At 43.8% G+C, this 20,073-nt stretch overlaps 1 protein-coding gene across 1 annotated transcript in view; it reads left to right on the plus strand.

The window, feature by feature from the left end:
• LOC139583173 (protein eva-1 homolog A-like) overlaps positions 1 to 20,073 on the plus strand; it is a 168,791-nt gene that overhangs the window by 63,286 nt on the left and 85,432 nt on the right. Inside the window, exon 5 of the mRNA XM_071413981.1 lies at positions 7,583 to 7,726. Within this exon, the coding sequence (XP_071270082.1) occupies positions 7,583 to 7,726 (144 nt within the window). The remainder of the gene's footprint in view (positions 1 to 7,582; positions 7,727 to 20,073) is intronic.

The raw sequence follows: 20,073 nt of genomic DNA on the forward strand, positions 1-20,073 counted from the left end.
TCAAACTTGACTGAGTTGCTATCATTAAACACATATCAGTAATATATGATATATGAGTAATATATCAGTAATATATGATATATCAGTAATATATCAGTAATATATGATATATCCGTAATATATCAGTAATATATCAGTAATATATGATATATCAGTAATATATCAGTAATATATGATATATCAGTAATATATCAGTAATACAGTAGAAGTCGGAAATGTACATACACCTTAGCCAAATACATTTAAACTCAGTTTTTCACAATTCCTGACATTTAATTCCAGTAAAAATTCATGTTTTAGGTCAGTTAGGATCCCCACTTTATTTTAAGAATGTGAAATGTCAGAATAAAAGTAGAGAGAATAATTTATTTCAGCTTTTATTTCTTTCATCACATTCCCAGTTGGTCAGAAGTTTACATACAGTCAATTAGTATTTGGTAGCATTGCCTTTCAATTGTTTAACTTGGGTCAAACGTTTCGGGTAGCCTTCCACAAGCTTCCCACAATAAGTTGGGTGAATTTTGGCCCATTCCTCCTGACATAGATGGTGTAACTGAGTCAGGGTTGTAGGCCTCCTTGCTCTCACACGCTTTTTCAGTTCTGTCCACAAATTTTCTATAGGATTGAGGTCAGGGCTGTGTGATGGCCACTCTAAAATGTTGACTTTGTTGTCCTTAAGCCATTTTGCCACAACTTTGGAAGTATGCTTGGGGTCATTGTCCATTTGGAATACCCATTTGCGACCAAGCTTTAACTTCCTGACTGATGTCTTGAGATGTTGCTTCAATATATCCACATAATTTTCATTCCTCATGATGCCATCTATTTTGTGAAGCGCACAAGTCCCTCCTGCAGCAAAGCACCCCCACAACATGATGCTTCACGGTTGGGATGGTGTTCTTTGGCTTGCAAGCATCCCCCTTTTTCCTCCAAACATAACAATGGTCATTGTGGCCAACAGTTCTATTTTTGTTTCATCAGACCAGAGGACATTTCTCCAAAAAGTACGATCTTTGTCCCAATGTGCAGTTGCAAACCGTAGTGGCTTCTTTCTTGCTGAGCGGCCTTTCAGGTTATGTCGATATAGGACTTGTTTTACTGTTGATATAGATACTTTTGTATCTGTTTCATCTAGCATCTTCACACGGTCCTTTGCTGTTGTTCTGGGATTTATTTGCACTTTTCGCATAAGAGTACATTCATCTCTAGGAGACAGAACGCTTCTCCTTCCTGAGTGGTATGACGGCTGTGTGGTTCCATGGTGTTTATACTTGCGTACTAATGTTTGTACAGATGAACGTGGTACCTTCAGGCATTTGGAAATTGCTCCCAAGGATGAACCAAACTTGTGGAGGTCTACAATTTTTTTTCTGAGGTCTTGGCTGATTTCTTTTGATTTTCCCATAATGTCAAGCAACTGAGTTTGAAGGTAGGCCTTGAAATACATCCACAGGTACACCTCCAATTGACACAAATGATGTCAATTAGCCTATCAGAAGCTTCTAAAGCCATGACATAATTTTCTGGAATTTTCCAATCTGTTTAAAGGCACAGTCAACTTAGTGTATGTAAACGTCTGACCCACTGGAATTGTGATACAGTGAATTGTAAGTGAAATAATCTTTCTGTAAACAATTGTTGGAAAAATGACTTGTGTCATGCACAAAGTAGATGTCCTAACCGAGTTTGTTAACAAGACATTTGTGGAGTGGTTGAACAACGAGTTTTAATGACTCCAACCTAAGTGTATGTAAACTTCCGACTTCAGCTGTATATAATATGAGTAATATATCAGTAATATATGATCCTACACATTTGCTATTACCTTACCTGCACTTTTAAGGTTCAGTGTTATCTGGGATCCTTGGGTCGTCCCTACCCTAACCCCTAACCTTTACCTATCCCTAACCTTAACCCTTACCATGACCATTTTAAATGTCAACTTCAATGGGGTAGGGATGTCCCAAGGATGCCTGATAGCACATACCTTTAAAGTACACCATTGGAATAGATGTGGTCACAGCATGTTAGTACATCAGACAATATCTTCTGAATCTCAAGCGTAGAGAGTGGAGGAGGAAAGGAAAGGAAAGGAGCCTTCCGTCCATTTCCTCCAGAGAAAAGAGGAGCCTCATCTGTACATCCTTCCCCAGAGGATGAGAAGAGCAGCGGAGAGGGTCTGAAGATGTAGGAGGGGGTCTGGCAGGCTCTTAGTGATGATGAATGAGCGTCCCCATCTATCACTCTGACAGGTGTCTGTGTGTCCCCTTTTCCCCCTCCCCCCACACACCCTTACAAGATCAGGTGTCCCTTTTCACAATGGGGGGCCTGCGCAGGATGTCCCTGGGCTGGGTCTGGATAGAGGCCCCCGAAGGAGGACAATGGGGGGGTCAGAGCCTTTGTGGGGAAGAGTGTGTCAGAGATGTCACCTGGTCCCCTAGTCCCTCTCTCTGTTCTTGTGAGTGAGGCTCTCCCTACTTTGAGTCTATAGAAAATGGACTTAGTCCGTGTTGTACGTTGACAGAGGCTCATGTAACGCTTTGTGCGCCCCTCTGAAGTGCCGACGATTCATCAAACACTCTGAAGAGAGAAAGAGAAGGACACACACAACACTTAATTTGCCAATAAAACGAATCGCATCGATACAGTTGCGGTCAAATATATCGGCACCCTTGCACTATTTCCTCTAAAATAAGTCGAAGTTGATTTTCAACATTGCAGAAACAATTTCATTTTTGTGAACTTAAGTTGGATAAAATTATTGGCACCCCGGAGTACTTGTTTTCACAGTCCGGCCACAAGGCAGGCAAACACTTTTTGTAGCCATCAATGAGCTTGATGCACTGTTCTACTGGCAATTTGGATCCCTTTTCAGCAACAAACTGCTCTAATTCTTCAACGTTTGAGGGGGTGCTGTTTTCATCTTTTGCCATTGGTTATGGATGTATTCAGATCTGGACTATACGTTGGCCACTGCAGAACAGTCCAGCGTTTCTTCTGGAACCATTCCAGGTTGCTTTTGATGTGTGTTTGGGATTATTGTCCTGCTGGAAGATCCACAACCTTCAACTGACACACAGTTTTTGGACAGTTGGGTTGAACATTGCACTCCAAAACACATTGATGATCTGCTGAATTTAGGACGACTTGCACACGTTCATTCAAGGCTCCTGTACAAGTGGCAGCAACGTCACACCACCGCATTATTGAACCTCCCCCATGCTTGATTGTAGGGAGGTTGTTGTTTTTCTTTGAATGCTTCATTTGGTCGTCGATAAACAGAAAGACCCCATTGCTGAAGGAGACACAAGAAAGCCTGATTGAACTTCTCAAAAACCCACCTAAAACAAACTCTTTGTCAATACAGATCAGTGCTGTGTTTACCGACAACCAAATGAAGCTACTATCAAACATGGGGAGGTTTTTTATTTTTCCTTTATTTAACTAGGCAAGTCAGTTAAGAACACATTCTTATTTTCAATGACGGCCTAGGAACAGTGGGTTAACTGCCTTGTTCTGGGTCAGAACGACAGATTTTTACCTTGTCAGCTCGGGGATTCAATCTTGCAACCTTTCGGTAACTAGTCCAACACTCTAACCACTAGGCTACCTGCCACCCCAGATAATACTGTAGGGTTGCTTTGCTGCCTCTGGTACTGGGTGCCTTGAAAATGAGGCTGTTGATCAGACTGTTGATTGTTTCCTGTGGAATGTTGTCCCACTCCTCTTCAATGGCTGTGCGAAGTTTCTGTGTATTAGCGGGAACTGGAACCCGCTGTCGTACACGACGATCCAGAGCATCCCAACCATGCTCAATGCAATGGGTGACATGTCTGGTGAGTATGCAGGCCATGGAAGAACTGGGACATTTTCAACTTCTAGGAATTGTGTACAGATCCTTGCGTCATGGGACATCAGGTGAGGCTGATGAATGGCACGACAATGGGCCTCAAGATCTATTCACGGTATCTCTGTGCATTCAAATTAGCATTGATAAAATGAAATTGTGTTTGTTGTCCGTAGCTTATGTCTGCCCATACCATAACCCCACCGCCACCATTGGGCACTCTGTTCACAACATTGATATATTCATGTGGGGAGGCAGGTAGCCTAGTGGCTTGAGTGTGTGGCCAGTAACCGAAAGGTTGCTGGATAAAATCCCAAGCTGACAAGATAAAATAAATATCTGTCATTCTGCCCCTGAACAAGGCAGTTAACCCACTGTTCCCTGGTAGGCTGTCATTGTAAATAGGAATTTGTTTTTGACTGACTTTAAATGAGGGTTAAATAAAAAATATATAAAAAATGTGTATATACTGTTTTCTACGCTATCCTATGGTATCTCATTCACTTAATAATGCTTACATTTCTTGAATTACTCATCTCGTATGTACAGTATATACTGTATTCTATACTATTCTATACTATTCTACTGTATCTTAGCTCTGACATCGCTTGTCCATATGTATATAGTCTTAATTCACTCGTACTTAGATTTGTGTGTATTGGGTATATGTTGTGTAATTTGTTAGATATTACTTGTTAGATATTACTGTACTGTCGGAGCTAGAAGCACAAGCATTTTGCTACACCCGCAATAACATCTGCTAATCACGTGTTTGTGACCAATAAAATGGGATTTCATATCAGCAAACCACTCGCCCACACTACGCCATCTACCTGGTACAGTTGAAACCGGGATTCATCCATGAAGAGCACACTTCTCCAGTGTACCAGTGGCCATCGAAGGCGAGCATATGCCCATTGAAATCGGTTACAACGCCAAACTGCAGTCATGTCAAGACTGATGGTCTGGACAACAAGTACACTTATTTTTATTACATTTTTAAACCTTTACTTAACTAGGCAAGTCAGTCAAGAACAAATTCTTATTTACAATGACTGCCTACCGGGGATCAGTGCGTTACCTGCCTTGTTCAGGGGCAGAACAGCAGATTTTTACCTTGTCAGCTCAGGGAGTCGATCCTGCAACCTTTCGGTTATTGGCGCAACGCTCTAATCATTAGGCTACCTTCCACCCCCAGATAAGCTTCCCTGAGACGGTTTCTAACAGTTTGTGCATAACTTATTCTGTGGCGCAAACCCACAGTTTCAGCAGCTGTCCAGGTGGCTGGTCTCAGACAATCCCGTAGGTGAAGAAGCCAGATGTGGAGGTCCTGGAATGGTGTGGTTACACGTGGTCTGCGGTTGTGAGGCTGGTTGGACATAATTCTCTAAAATAACATTGCGGCTTATGGTAGAGAAATTAATATTACATTCTCTGGCAAGAGCTCTGGTGGACCTTTCTGCAGTCAGCATGCCAATTGCACGCTCCCTCAACTTGAGACATCTGTGGCATTGTGTTGTGTGACAAAACTGCACATTTTAGAGTGGCCTTTTATTGTCCCCAGCACTGTGTAATGATCATACTATTTAATCAGCTTTTTTATATTCCACACCTGTCAGGTGGATGGATAATCTTGACAAAGAACAATTGCTCACTAACAGGGATGTAAACAAATTTGTGCACAGAATTTGAGAGAAATAAGCTTTTTGTGCGTATGGAACATTTCTGGGATCTTTTATTGCAGCTCATGAAACATGGGGCCAACACTTTACATTTATGTTTATATTTTTGTTCAGTGTATTTACATAATAGAAATGTGGGTACATTTGTGAAGACAAATCTTACTTACTCAACCTTTAAGTTTACAAAAATACAATTGGTTCTGTAGTTTTGTTCAATTTCAAACTATTTTAGACGAAATAGGGATTTTTTTTTTTAAAGGGTGAGAAAATATCTATCCGTAACTCTATACAGTGTCTTCGTAAAGTATTCAGACCCCTTGACTTTTTCAACATTTTGTTACGTTACAGCATTGTTCTAAAATGGATTCAATCGTTTTTTCCCCCTCATCAATCTACACACAATACCCCATAATGACAAAGGAAAAACAGGTTAATGATGAAGGAAAAACTGGTTTTTAGAATTTTTTGCTCATTTATAAAATCTTAAGAACATATCACATTTACATATGTATTCAGACCCTTTACTCAGTACTTTATTGAATCACCTTTGGCAGCGATTACAGCATCGAGGCTTCTTGGATATGACGCTACAAGCTTGGCACAGCTGTATTTGGGGAGTTTCTCTCGTTCCTCTGTCAGGTTGGATGGGGAGGATTGCTTCACAGCTATTTTCAGGTCTCTCCAGATATGTTCAATCGGTTTCAGCTCTGGCTGGGCCACTCAAGGACATTCAGATACTTGTCCCGAAGCCACTCCTGCGTTGTCTTGGCTGTGTGCTTAGGGTCGTTGTCCTGTTGGAAAGTGAACCTTCGCCCCAGTCTGAGGTCCTGAGTGCTCTGGAGCAGGTTTTCATCAAGGATCTCTCTGTACTTTGCTTCATCTTTGCCTCAATCCTGATTCCTGACTAGTCTCCCAGTCCCTGCCGCTGAAAAAACATCCCCACAGCATGATGCTGCCACCACCATGCTTCACCGTAGGGATGGTGCCTGGTTTCCTCCAGACGTGACGCTTGGCATTCAGGCCAAAGAGTTCAATCTAGGTTTCATCAGACCAGATAATCTTGTTTCTCATGGTCAGAGAGTCTTTAGGAGCCTTTTGGCAAACTCCAAGCAGGCTGTCATGTGTCTTTTACTGAGGAGTGGCATCCGTCTGGCCACTCTACCATAAAGGCCTGATTGTTGGAGTGCTGCAGAGATGGTTGTCCTTCTGGAAAGTTCTCCCATCTCCACATAGGAACTCTAGAGCTCCTGTCAGAGTGACCATCGGGTACTTAGTCACCTACCTGACCAAGGCCCTTCTCCTTCGACCTCATGGCTTGGTTTTTGCTCTGACATGCACTCTCAACGTTTGGACCTTATATAGACAGGTGTGTGCCTTTCCAAATCATGTCCAATCAATTGAATTTACCACGGGTGGACTCCAATCAAGTTGTGGAATAATCTCAAGGATGATTAATGGAAACAGGATGCACTTCGAGTCTCATAGCAAAGCGTCTGAATACTTATGTAAATTAGGTATTTAAAAAAAAAATTGTATACATTTACAAAAATGTCTAAAATCCTGTTTTCAATTTGTCAATGTGGTATTGTGTGTAGATTGCTGAGGATTAAAACACTTTTTTAGTCTACATTTGGAAAAAGGGGTCTGAACACTTTCCGAAGGCACTGTATATAGGCCTATAGAGATGGAGAGAGAGAAAGAAGAAGTGATCTGTACACTGCATCTGCTGACACTTGCCAACATTAGCATTTCACTTCATGTGGAAATGAACAGACGGAGGAATGAATGAGCAATACATCTGGCTATCTGTGAACAAATTTAAGATTCCACTCAGCTAAATTATATGGAATGTAGCCTGCATGTCTGTACCGAATGCATAGATATAAGGGTGCCATATGGCTCACAGATTGTGCAGTCCCTCCCTGCCCTGTGTATGTCAATTCTTAGTAAATGCGTCCTACGAGACCCCTCCGTTTTTGCTTACTGGTATTCTCTATGGACTCATTGGGCCTCTCTCTTTTTTTCTCTCCCCCCCCCCCTCTTTCTGTCTCAGACTGCCAGTCGGGCGTGGCTCTCCAGGTGTTGACGACACGTTGTCAGGGGAAACAGAGCTGCTTCGTCCAAGCGTCCACGCAAGAGTTTGGGGACCCCTGCTACTTGGGCACCAGGAAATATCTCAGTGTCATCTACGCATGTGGTGAGTCTCCAGTTTTTTTTTTACATGACACCTAGTCAGCAGTTCCGTATGTAGACAGTAGAGGGCGGTGTTCTCTCATGTATGTGGATGGGTGGGGCTGAATGATACAGCTACGTTCTGTCTCTTAGCTCTGTCGTCTGTCTGTCAGTATCTCGCTCGCTTTCTCATTCTCTCTCTCTCACTCTCTATTTTGTCATTAATGTCAGATGACTCTCTGATGTTTATGGAGTGGTGCTTGTCTGCCCGTTTATGCTTTCTGTCTCGACGGAAGAGAGAGAGGGGCTTCCTCCCTGTCTACCTAGCCACCACACCCCCAGGCTGATCCTGAGCTGTCACACTATAACTCATTAACACACAAACACACATTCACAAACTAATGGACACATACACACGCATACACACACACACACACACCCCCAGGCTAATCCTGAGCTGTCACACTATAATTCATTAAAAAGCTGGAGCTGGAGCACACCCAGAGAACATTATTTTGTGTGGAGGTGCTGACTAACGGCGAATAAACTGTAAGCTATAAAAATAAAGAGTTGCACGCTCTCTCTCTCTCTCTATATATATATATATATTTTTATAACCTCACAGTAATTTATTTGGTAAAACACCAACGCTTTGGCATCACTGTGCCTTCTTCAGGGTTACTGGGAGGTTATAAATATATTGAGTGTGTGACTCTCTATATTTATTTGTACACTATAATTCATTAACACACACACACTCACACATTCACAAACTAATGGACACACACACACACACACACACACACACACACACACACACACACTCTAATCCTGAGCTGTCGCACATTCATTAACATGAAAATAAAGGAGAGCCGCACACTCTAGGAGCTCAGATGCAAAAATGTAATATCCAACATTTCGACAGCCAAGCTGTCTTCATCAGGGTATAATCACAAACACTGCGGGATGACTCGTTTATATAGTGTCAGAAGACACACAGGTGTCTGTAATCATGGCCAAGAGTGGCCTAATATCATTGATTAATTCTCAAATATTAAAATGGCATACAAAGAACAGCATACAAAAAAACAAATGGATAGCATACGATCATAGATTCATTTTATACTACACAAGCTTACAAACAATTACAATGGCAAGTCACAATAATCACAAGAATGGCTTCAGATCAAAGTCTACGTTGAGACCGAAGGGAGCAAGGGTCTTTAAGTTAAAGATCCAGGCAGCCTCTCGTTTTAACAATAAATTATCAAGGTCACCCCCTCTCCTAGGGAGGGTGACATGTTCGATGCCAATATAACGTGGCCTGCCTCCAAAAAGTGGGCCGCAACTGGGTAAGTCAAGTTTTTACACCTAATGGTGCTACGATGCTCTGAGATACGTACTTTTAATTCTCGCTTTGTTTTACCCACATCATTTCTACCACAAGGACAAGTTATAAGATAAATAACTGCCTTAGTGGAGCACGTAATAACACCTTTGATTGGGATCGATTTCCCTGTTTGTGGGTGTTTGAAGGATCTGCATTTATAAGTGCCATTGCATTGAGCACAGCCATTACACTTGTAATTTCCATCCAGTAGGGGCGCAAATACATTTTGTTCAGGAATATCTTGGGGTGGTAAATCAGAATGTACTAATTGGTCTCTGAGATTTCTGCCCCGTGAGAATACGACCAAGAGAAGGTCCGAAAACACATTACCGAGACTATCATCCGATTTTAGAATGTGCCAATGTTTGTGAACGATTCCCTTAATTTGAATAGCGGGTAGTTAGAATGCAAGAATGCGTCTTTTTGCGAGACTGCCCTTGAAAAAGGTCATGTCTCGTTTTGTTTTGAATTTTCTCAATGGCAATATTAATCTGATCATTTTTGTACCCCCTCTCCTTGAACTTTCCTTGCGTCTCAGCCACATTTCTGTCGAAAATCTGATTGTTTTTTGCAAATTCTTTTGATTCGACAGAATTGGCTGAAGGGCAAACAATTTTTCAAGGGAAGTGGGTGACAACTGTCAGCCCTCAACAAACTGTTACGATCAGTAGGTTTCCTGTAAAGATTAGTGTATAGAACATTATCTTCACACAAGATCAGAAGATCAAGAAAACTGATTTGACGTGTATCAGATTGCATAGTAAATCTCAAATGTTCAGAACAGGAGTTAAGAAAAGCATGGAATGCCTGGAGCTGTTTTACATCACCCCTCCATAGAACAAAAATATCATCAATATACCGTTTCCAAATAATGATGTTAGGCAAGATTTTTTTTTTTGAGGATTGAAAATAGACTGTTTCTCCATGTAACCCACATACAAATGAGCATAGTTAGGAGCCATGGGGGATCCCATAGCAGTACCCTTCGTCTGAATAAATAAATAATTTAGAAACATGAAATAGTTGTGTGTGATTACTATTTCAGCCAATGTTATAATGCAGGCACTGGAAGCTAGTTCATTCGGGTCACGTTGCAGAAGAAAATGTTCCATAGCTTCAAGACCGCCCTCGTGTGGAATATTGTGTATAACGACTCAACATCAAAAGTAACTAACAAGGTATTCTCAGGGAGAGGATCAAGAGATTCAATGATAGAGATCATACTGCTGGTGTCCACACGGGGGCGGTATTGAAGCTATGGAACATTTTCTTCTGCAACGTGACCCTAATGAACTACCTTCCAGTGCCTGCACAGGGACTATGGTGGTCTGCTTGAAGCATGTTGGTATTACAGACTCAATCAGGGACATGTTGAAAATGTCAGTGAAGACACCTGCCAGTTGGTCAGCACATGCCCGGAACACACGTCCTGGTAATCCGTCTGGCCCCGCAGCCTTGTGTATGTTGACCTGTTTAAAGGTCTTACTCACGTCGGCTACGGAGAGCGTGATCACACAGTCGTCCGGAACAGCTGATGCTCTCATGCATGCCTCAGAGTGTGAGAGTGTGAGAGTGTGAAAGAGTGTGAAAGAGTGTAAAGAGTGTGAACGGCTGTGTATGTGGGGAGTGTGTGTGGGTGGTGTCAATATGCATGTGTGTGTTTGTGAGCATATGTAGCGTGTGTGCATTAGGTGTGCATTGGAGTGTCAGTGTAGTATGTGTGAGGGTAGTCCAGTGAGTGTGCATAGAGCCAGTGCAAGAGTGTCACTGCAACAAAAACTGAAACAAAACACACACACGTTGTCCAGACACCTGCTGATCCAGGGACTCGATCTATCAGTACCAGCGTCTGGAGCCTCTCAGACCGGACATGTCAACAAACACACACACAATTTCTAAGCCCACCTAGCCCACACACTTATACACAACCCCTTAATGGTGATCAAACTCTGCCCCGGATCCTGTTTGAATGGTCTCCAACAGCTGTCCAGTGCTTATCATAATAGCAACAGTGGAACTGAGACTCTTTTTGGTCTTTTTCATGTTATTGGAGACATTTAGGCTCAATCTCTGTCTGACCTTCCTTATCTGTATTTGATAACCAGAGTGCCAGAGTGTGCTGTTGGACAGTTTCAGAGATGTGAAGGGTGTGAGGAGGGGGCCACACACACACACACACACACACATACACACTCACACACACACACACACACACACACACACACACACACACACACACACACACACACACACACACACACACACACACACACACACACACACACACACACACACACACACTTCCAGTGATGCGGAGTGTGAGTGTCAGGAAGGGGCTAGGTAGGGGGAATGGGGGGCCAAGGAAACTAAAGGGTGTAGGGCAGGGAGAGAGGGGAGACTTTTGGCATGAGGAAATCACTCTTAGCTTTAGTAGACATGAAGTCACCAGGAGCTTGAGGCTTTAGGTAGTGGTCATTTTGGAGTATTCTCTTTCACGGCTGGTAATATGTATGATGTATGAGTGTGTGTCTGTGACCCCGTGTGTGTGTGGGGGGGTGGGGGGGGTTGTGTTTCTGCATACGTATGTGTGTGTCACGAGGGCAAAATGTGTCTCAAAGGTGCTTATAGCATGGGGTCAATCGCTTTGACCATTTGTATTGTCCTCCATATAAATTTACATAGTCAACATCCAAGGAATAGCCAACTCCTCATTCACACATGCATGCATACACACACACACACACTCACTCACTCCACTGTCAGGCATCATTTGAACCCAAGTCCCACAGGAGGAAATCCCTATGGCTTGTTTATTTGTGAAGGAGAGACACTTTCACTTTCATTACATTGACCTATGTAGGACTCTACAGCAGCTTAGAAGTTAGAATATAGGTTTCCCTTTTTCGAATTTTGTTAATTCTTTCCGATGTATCAAGTGATTATCTTTTTGTTTTCTCATGATTTGGTTGGGTCTAATTGTGTTGCTGTCCCAGGGTCTCTGTGGGGTCTGTTTGTGTTTGTGAACAGAGCCCCAGGACCAGCATGCTTATTAGGGTACTCTTTTCCAGGTTCATCTCTCTGTCGGTGATGGCTTTGTTATGGAGGTGTGGGAATCGCTTCCTTTTAGATGGATTTACTTTTTTACACTTCTACTACACCTTGAAGAGGTATAAGGGGAAAATCTGGGTGTATTTGATAAATGGGCCTTTTTATTAAAGAGGTTGATACCACCGAGATCCTATTACATTTGTATTCATTCAAATATGTACTTCTATGGTTTGATACTGTGAAGTTGATCTTGTAGTGGTGCATTTTCCTCTGTGCATTCTAGCATCCACAGGTGGTAGTTTAGCACCACTCTGCACGCTAGTTTGTCCATTCTGTCTTGCGCTTCCAGCCCTGTCAATGATCTGTGAAGCATCTACAGTGCATTCGGACAGTATTCAGTCCCCTTGACTTTTGCCACATTTTGTTACGTTACAGCCTTATTCTAAAATTGATTAAATAAATACAAAATCCTCAGTAATCTACAAACAATCTACACACAATACCCCATAATGACAAAGCAAAAAAATTTGTTTTGAAATGTTTTGAAATATCTTATTTACATGAGTATGTTGTTGAATGTTGAAGTTAGATGATCACCAGACGTTTTTGTTTCAATATGCGTTGACGCTTGATAATCCTTCATACGCAAACTCTCCTTGGTCTTCGGTCTGTTTTTTGGGGGGTTTTGCCAAAAGGACACAAAAAAAAAAATTCTATCTGTTCTACGTGGAAATCGAAATTGATCTCAGCTCCCCCAAGCCCTCCCCCAAGTCGTTATATATTTAAAAATGTTCTTGTGTATTTTGCTATTTGCCTCATGACTCCGGCATGCTTTGTTGACTACAAACTTTCTTTACCCAACCGTGGGACAGACTGTTTGGTCTCACACTCGGGACTCTGACTTTCTATTGGTTACACAGACGTTTGGCCTCCCATCCCATTCCAACCACCTCTCGCCGGCGTTGTATTCATGTTACCTGGTGAAATTGCTGTATAATATGATCTTGTTGCCATCTGATGCACATTCAAATGTCATAAATCAGCACTGCAGAGCTCTCCCTGTCCTCTGCCGTGCCTTGATTGTATTACTGTTGATGATATCTGGAAATGTGCATGTACACCCTGGCCCATCTACTGTTGCTAGCCCAAATTCTGACTTGTGCTCTGATATAGTCACCTCATTAGTCACCTCATACAAGTACTTGGGAGTATGGATAGACTGTACACCTTCCTTCTGTCAGCACATATCAAAAGCTGCAGGCTAAAGTTAAATCTAGACTTGGTTTCCTCTATCGTAATCGCTTCTCTTTCACCCCAGCTGCCAAACTAACCCTGATTCAGATGACCATCCTACCCATACTCGATTACGGAGACATCATTTATAGATCGGCAGGTAAGGGTGCTCTCGAGCGGCTAGATGTTCTTGACCATTCGGCCATCAGATTTGCCACCAATGCTCCTTATAGGACACATCACTGCACTCTATACTCCTCTGTAAACAGGTCATCGCTGTATACCTGTCCCAAGACCCACTGGTTGATGCTTAGTTATAAAAGCCTCTTAGGCCTCACTCCCCCCTATCTGAGATATCTACTGCAGCCCTCATCCTCCACATACAACACCCGTTCTGCCAGTCACATTCTGTTAAAGGTCCCCAAAGCACACACATCCCTGGGTCGCTCCTCTTTTCAGTTCGCTTGCAGCTAGCGACTAGAACGAGCTGCAAAAAACACTCAACCTGGACAGTGGTATCTCCATCTCTTCATTCAAAGACTCAATCATGGACACTCTTACTGACAGTTGTGGCTGCTTTGCGTGATGTATTGTTGTCTCCACCTTCTTGCCCTTTGTGCTGTTGTCTGTGGCCAATAATGTTTGTACCATGTTTTGTGCTGCTACAGTGTTGTGTTGCTACCATGTTGTTGTCATGTTGTGTTGCTACCATGCTTTGTTGTCATGTGTTGCTGCCTTGCTATGTTGTTGTCTTAGGTCTCTCTTTATGTAGCGTTGTGTTGTCTCTCTTGTCGTGATGTGTGTTTTGTCCTATATTTATATTTCTATATTTTAATCACAGCCCCCGTCCCCGCAGGAGGCCTTTTGCCTTTTGGTAGGCTGTCATTGTAAATTAGAATTTGTTCTTAACTAAATTGCCTAGTTAAATAAAATAAATAAATTAAACCTAAAGACTCTCAGACCATTCTCTGGTCTGATGAAACCAAGATCGAGCTCTTTGGCCTGAATGCCAAGCATCACGTCTGGAATAAACCTGGCATCATCCCTACGGTGAAGCATGGTGGTGGCAGCATCACTCTGTGGGGATGTTTTTCAGCGGTACGTACTGGGAGACTAGTCAGGATCGAGGGAAAGATGAACGGAGCAAAGTACAAAGAGATCCTTGATGAAAACCTGCTCCAGAGCACTCAGGACTTCAGACTGGGGCGAAGGTTCACCTTCCAACTGGACAATGACACTAAGCACACAGCCAAGACAACACAGGAGTGGCTTTGGAACAAATCTCTGAATGTCCTTGAGTGGCCCAGCCAGAGCCCGGACTTGATCCCAATCTAACATCTCTGTAGAGACCTGAAAATAGCTGTGCAGCATAGCTCCCCATCCAACCTGACAGAGCTTGAGAGGATCTGCAGAGAAGAATGGGAGAAACTCCCCAAATACTGGTGTGCCAAGCTTGTAGCATCATACCCAAGAAGACTCAAAGCTGTAATCGCTGCCAAAGGTGCTTCAACAAAGTACTGAGTAAAGGGTCTGAATTCTTATGTAAATGTCATATTTCAGGTTTTTATTTTGAATAAATTAGGACATTTTTCTTAACCTGTTTTTCCTTTGTCATTATGGGGTATTGTGTGTGGATTGATGGGGGGGGGAAACAATTTAATCAGTTTTAGAATAAGGCTGTAACGTAAAAAAAAATTGGGAATAAGTCAATGGGTCTGAATGCACTGTATTTAGGCCTAATAAAGTGTTTACGTTGGACTGCCGCAGGCTATTGTGTGGCAGTATATTCCTGTATTGGGGTCCGTGTTGGCTGTGGGGGTCCCAGTGACCCAGACCCCTCAGCCCTACTGTCTCAGAACTTCCATTACCAGATGGCCACTCTTCTTATCTCACCACCACTTCCTTCCTCTCTGGAGCCAAACACTGCCTGCATGGCCTCCTGCACACAGAGAGAGACACAGCCACAGGGTTTCCTGATATGTGTGTGTGTGTAAATTGGTCATAAAAAGCCCTGCATAGCACGGCACACGCCAGACCTCATCTACTTCAGGCTTCAAAGGAAGCGTTAAGATCTCTCCAGAGCTCCTCAGAGAAATTAGAGCAATAAACACACACACACACACTCACGCCCACTCGCCTCCTGGAAGAAAACAAACTGTTGCCCTGACGACTGAACCCTGACCATCAAGCCCGCCCTGCCGGTGACCGTCTGTTTCCACAATTTGTTTGTCCGTTGACACAAACACACCAGAGACTACGTGGCAGTATGTGTGTGTGTGTAAAGCAACCCGTTGAACCCTTTCTTCAGTGTACCTAACACCAGTGTAACCACCTTATCTAGTTCACTGGGTCCTAGCCTCTGGTGCTAGCCTCCAGCCTGTAGCATGCGCCTGTCCCCAGTCCTCAACCCAGGCCTCCCCTCCTCTCTTCTCTATCTGATCTCATCTCAGCCACTTAAAGTGCTGCAATTAATCCATTTCCTGTAACCAATCACTTTATCCCCTGTAGACACCTACAACTAACTTGCACTCGTCCACAGACTTGTCCTGGCATTCAGAGGGCCATTCGGGGATATCCATTACGCTAGAGCGCAGTGAGAGGAAGTCTATTGGAAGTTGGGAAGTTTAGGGAGACTTTATCTTGATAAGTCCATGGTGTTTTAAAACCTGAGGGAGGAGGGCTGTGTGTGTGTGTGTGTGTGTGTGTGTGTGTGTGTGTGTGTGTGTGTGTGTGTGTGTGTGTGTGTGTGTGTGTGTGTGTGTGTGTGTGTGTGTGTGTGTGTGTGTGTGTGTGTGTGTGTGTGTGTGTGTTCAGCTGCAGGCCAGCTAGGCAGCAAAGGGTCCACTGGGCCGCCCTCTGCCTCTGCATCCTGTCTGTTATAGATACATGTAGTTCTGTCCTTGAGCTGTTCTTGTCTATTACTGTTCTGTGTTATGTAATGTTTCATTTTTTGTGACCCCAGAAAGAGTAGCGAATGGGGACCCTAATAAAATACCAACTACAGTTTAAACACACACACACATACATCTAATGGACTAACCACAGGTCTCTAGTGGTTCGATGGTCTCCGTTGCCTGTTGAGCTTTGCAGACGACACTACAGTAGTGGGCTTGATTACCAACAACGACGAGATGGCCTACAGGGAGGAGGTGAGGGCCCTCGGAGTGTGGTGTCAGGAAAATAACCTCACACTCAATGTCAACAAAACAAAGGGGATGATCGTGGACTTCAGGGAGCAGCCCCCTATCTACATTAACAGGATAGTAGTGGAGAGGGTGGAGAGTTTTAAGTTCCTCGGCGTACACATCACGGACAAACTGAAATGGTCCACCCACACAGACAGCGTGGTGAAGAAGGTACAGCAGCACCTCTTCAACCTCAGGAGGCTAAAGAAATTCGGCTTGTCACCAAAAACACTCACAAACTTTTACAGATGCACAATCGAGAGCATCCTGTCGGGCTGTATCACCGCCTGGTACGGCAACTGCTCCGCCCACAACCGTAAGGCTCTCCAGAGGGTGGTGCGGTCTGCACAACGCATCACCGGGGGCAAACTACCTGCCCTCCAGGACACCTACAGCACCCGATGTCACAGGAAGGCCAAAAAGATCATCAAGGACAACAACCACCCGAGCCACTGCCTGTTCACCCCGCTATCATCCAGAAGGCGAGGTCAGTACAGGTGCATCAAAGCTGGGACCGAGAGACTGAAAAACAGCTTCTATCTCAAGGCCATCAGACTGTTAAACAGCGATCACTAACATTGAGTGGCTGCTGCCAACATACTGACTCATCTGTAGCCACTTTAATAATTAAAAATTGGATGTAATAAATGTATCACTAGTCACTTTAAACAATGACACTTTATATAATGTTTACATACCCTACATTACTCATCTCATATGTATATACTGTATTTTATACCATCTACTGCATCTTGCCCATGCTGCTCGGCCATCGCTCATCCATATATTTATATGTACATATTCTTATTCATTCCTTTAGATGTGTGTATAAGGTAGTTGTTGTGAAATTGTTAGATTACTTGTTAGATATTACTGTACGGTCGGAACTAGAAGCACAAGCATTTCGCTACATTCGCATTAACATCTTCTAACCATGTGCATGTGACCAATAACATTTGATTTGATTTGATTTGAGCTGTATGAGAAGTAGAAGAATCCTAAGCCGCGTCCAAAATGACACCCTATTCCTTATATAGGGCACTACTTTTAACCACCGTCCTATGGGATCTAATTGCAGCCCTAGTGTCTGTTCCAGTCAGTGGAGGGCGGTGGGAGGAGCGACAGGAGGACATGTCTGGGATGGAACATATGGTGTCAAACACATCACAGGGTACCAGTTGGAAAACGTATGCACTCTAGGGTAAGTCGCTGTGGACCAGAGCGCCTGCCGAATGACTCAAGTGTCAAATGTAAACATCACACATACGAGGAACCACACGTTTGGCGCCGTTCCATTGGCGCCGTTCCATTGGCGCCGTTCCATTGGCGCCGTTCCATTGGCGCCGTTCCATTGGCGCCGTTCCATTGGCGCCGTTCCATTGGCGCCGTTCCATTGGCGCCGTTCCATTGGCGCCGTTCCATTGGTGCCGTTCCATTGGCGCCGTTCTAGCCCTCACAGTGAGCCTGTCCTTCTATAGCTCCTCCCACCGGCTTCAACTGGTTCCAATTTCCCCGCGAGCCATTACTACTACTCCTACTTAGCACGTAGTCAAATCCAATCACATTTGTGACATGCTTCGTAAACAACAGGTGTAGACTAACGGTGAAATTCTCACCTACGGAGCCTTCCCAACAATACGGAGAGAAAGGAACAAGATAAATAATAACACAAGGAATAAATACACGGCGAGCATTGATAACTTGGCTATGCACACGGGGTACAAGTACCGAGTTGATGTACGAGGGTACGAGGTAATTGAGGTAGATATGTACATATGGGTAGGGATAGAGTGACTAGGCAACAGAATAGATCAACAGTAGCAGCAGCGTATGTGACGAGTCAAACGAGTTAGTGCAAAAAGGATCAATGCAGGTAGTTAAATAGTTAACCAAATAGCTACCTGGACTAACTATTTAGCAGTCTTATGGCTTGGGGGGTAGTAGCTGTTCAGAGTCCTGTTGGTTCCAGACTTGGTGCATCAGTATTGCTTGCTGTGCGGTAGAAGAGTCAAGTTCAGGCCAGTCAAGTTCTTCCACATCGATCTCGACAAACCATTTCTGTATGGATTTCGCTTTGTGCACGGGGGCACTGTCATGCTGAAACAGGAAAGGGCCTTTCCCAAACCTTTGCCACTGTTGGAAGTGTTGGAAGTGAGTGTTGCGACCGAGGACAGACGATTTTAATGCGCTACCCGCTTCAGCACTTGTTGGTCCCGTTCTGTGAGCTTGTGTGGTCTACCACTTCTCGGCTGAGCCGTTGTTGCTCCTAGACGTTTCCACCTCACAATAACAGCACTTACAGTTGACCGGGGCAGCTCTAGAAGGGCAGAAATTTTACAAACTGACTTGTTGGAAAGGTGGCATCCTATAACGGTGCCACGTTGAAAGTTACTGAGGTCTTCAGTAAGGCCATTCTACTGCGAATGTTTGTCTATGCAGATTGCGTGGCTGTGTGCTCGATTGTTTACACCTGTCAGCAACAGATGTGGCTGGATACCATTGTCCATAAAAGGTAGTGAATCCAATTGGTAACGCCATTCCTGTTTCTCTCTGGCACACACACACACACATTGGTTTTGTGTGTTGTTTTTTTTAGCAAATCACTGTCCACAAAGCTGACATTCTAGCAGGAACATCAACTTTTCAGCAAGAAAGTGACGTTCAAAAGCATGTGAAGGATGTCAATACAGCATATCAAATGGAGTCGAGTTGCGTTTATTTCAGTTAAGCGTTGCTCTACGGCTGTGGGCTGTGCACTTTACCCAAGCTCTCCCGTCAGCGAATCAGACACGGAGGAAGGCACTGGAGGCGTTTCGGCACTCGTTGGTGGGTGGCTGAGTGGGTGGTTGCCATGGTGATTTGCTGATGCCAGGTGGTCAGGGGATTGTGCTTGGTCAGCATTTTTGAATCAGCTGATGTCTGTCACACAAACTAGCTTACTCACATTATTCAGTAGCGGCTGGCACACACACGCACACACACACACACACACACACATGGACACGTGCGTATGCAACTATGCACGCACACACATACTGTACGTACATGCGCACACACAGAAATGCACGGACTCTCTCTCAATCTCTGCCTCTCTTACACGCACGCACACACACACACACACATAACACACAAGACGATGCACTTTCTACAGCTCTCAGTTTAATACACGTTATATGGGATCAGTGTTTGGTTCCATACAGTAAGAGCTTTTTTTAACAAAGTGGATTACATGTTAAACGGTGTTTTATGCCCTATGTTCCATTTCATGTTCTAGTGGGTTCGAAAACATATTCAGTTTCTCCATTTATCTCTGCTATCCCTCTCTGTATCCTTCTCTCACTGCATCTGTGTCTCAGTCACTCTCTTTCTCTCTGTATCCCTCTCTGTAACACTCTCTCACTCTGTACCCATCTCTCCGTCTCTCTTTCTCTCTGTATCCCTCTCTGTAACACTCTCTCACTCTGTACCCATCTCTCCGTCTCTCTTTCTCTCGGTATCCCTCTCTGTAACACTCTC

This window comes from Salvelinus alpinus, chromosome 8 (assembly GCF_045679555.1).
Source record: "Salvelinus alpinus chromosome 8, SLU_Salpinus.1, whole genome shotgun sequence".
Lineage (NCBI taxonomy): Eukaryota > Metazoa > Chordata > Actinopteri > Salmoniformes > Salmonidae > Salvelinus > Salvelinus alpinus.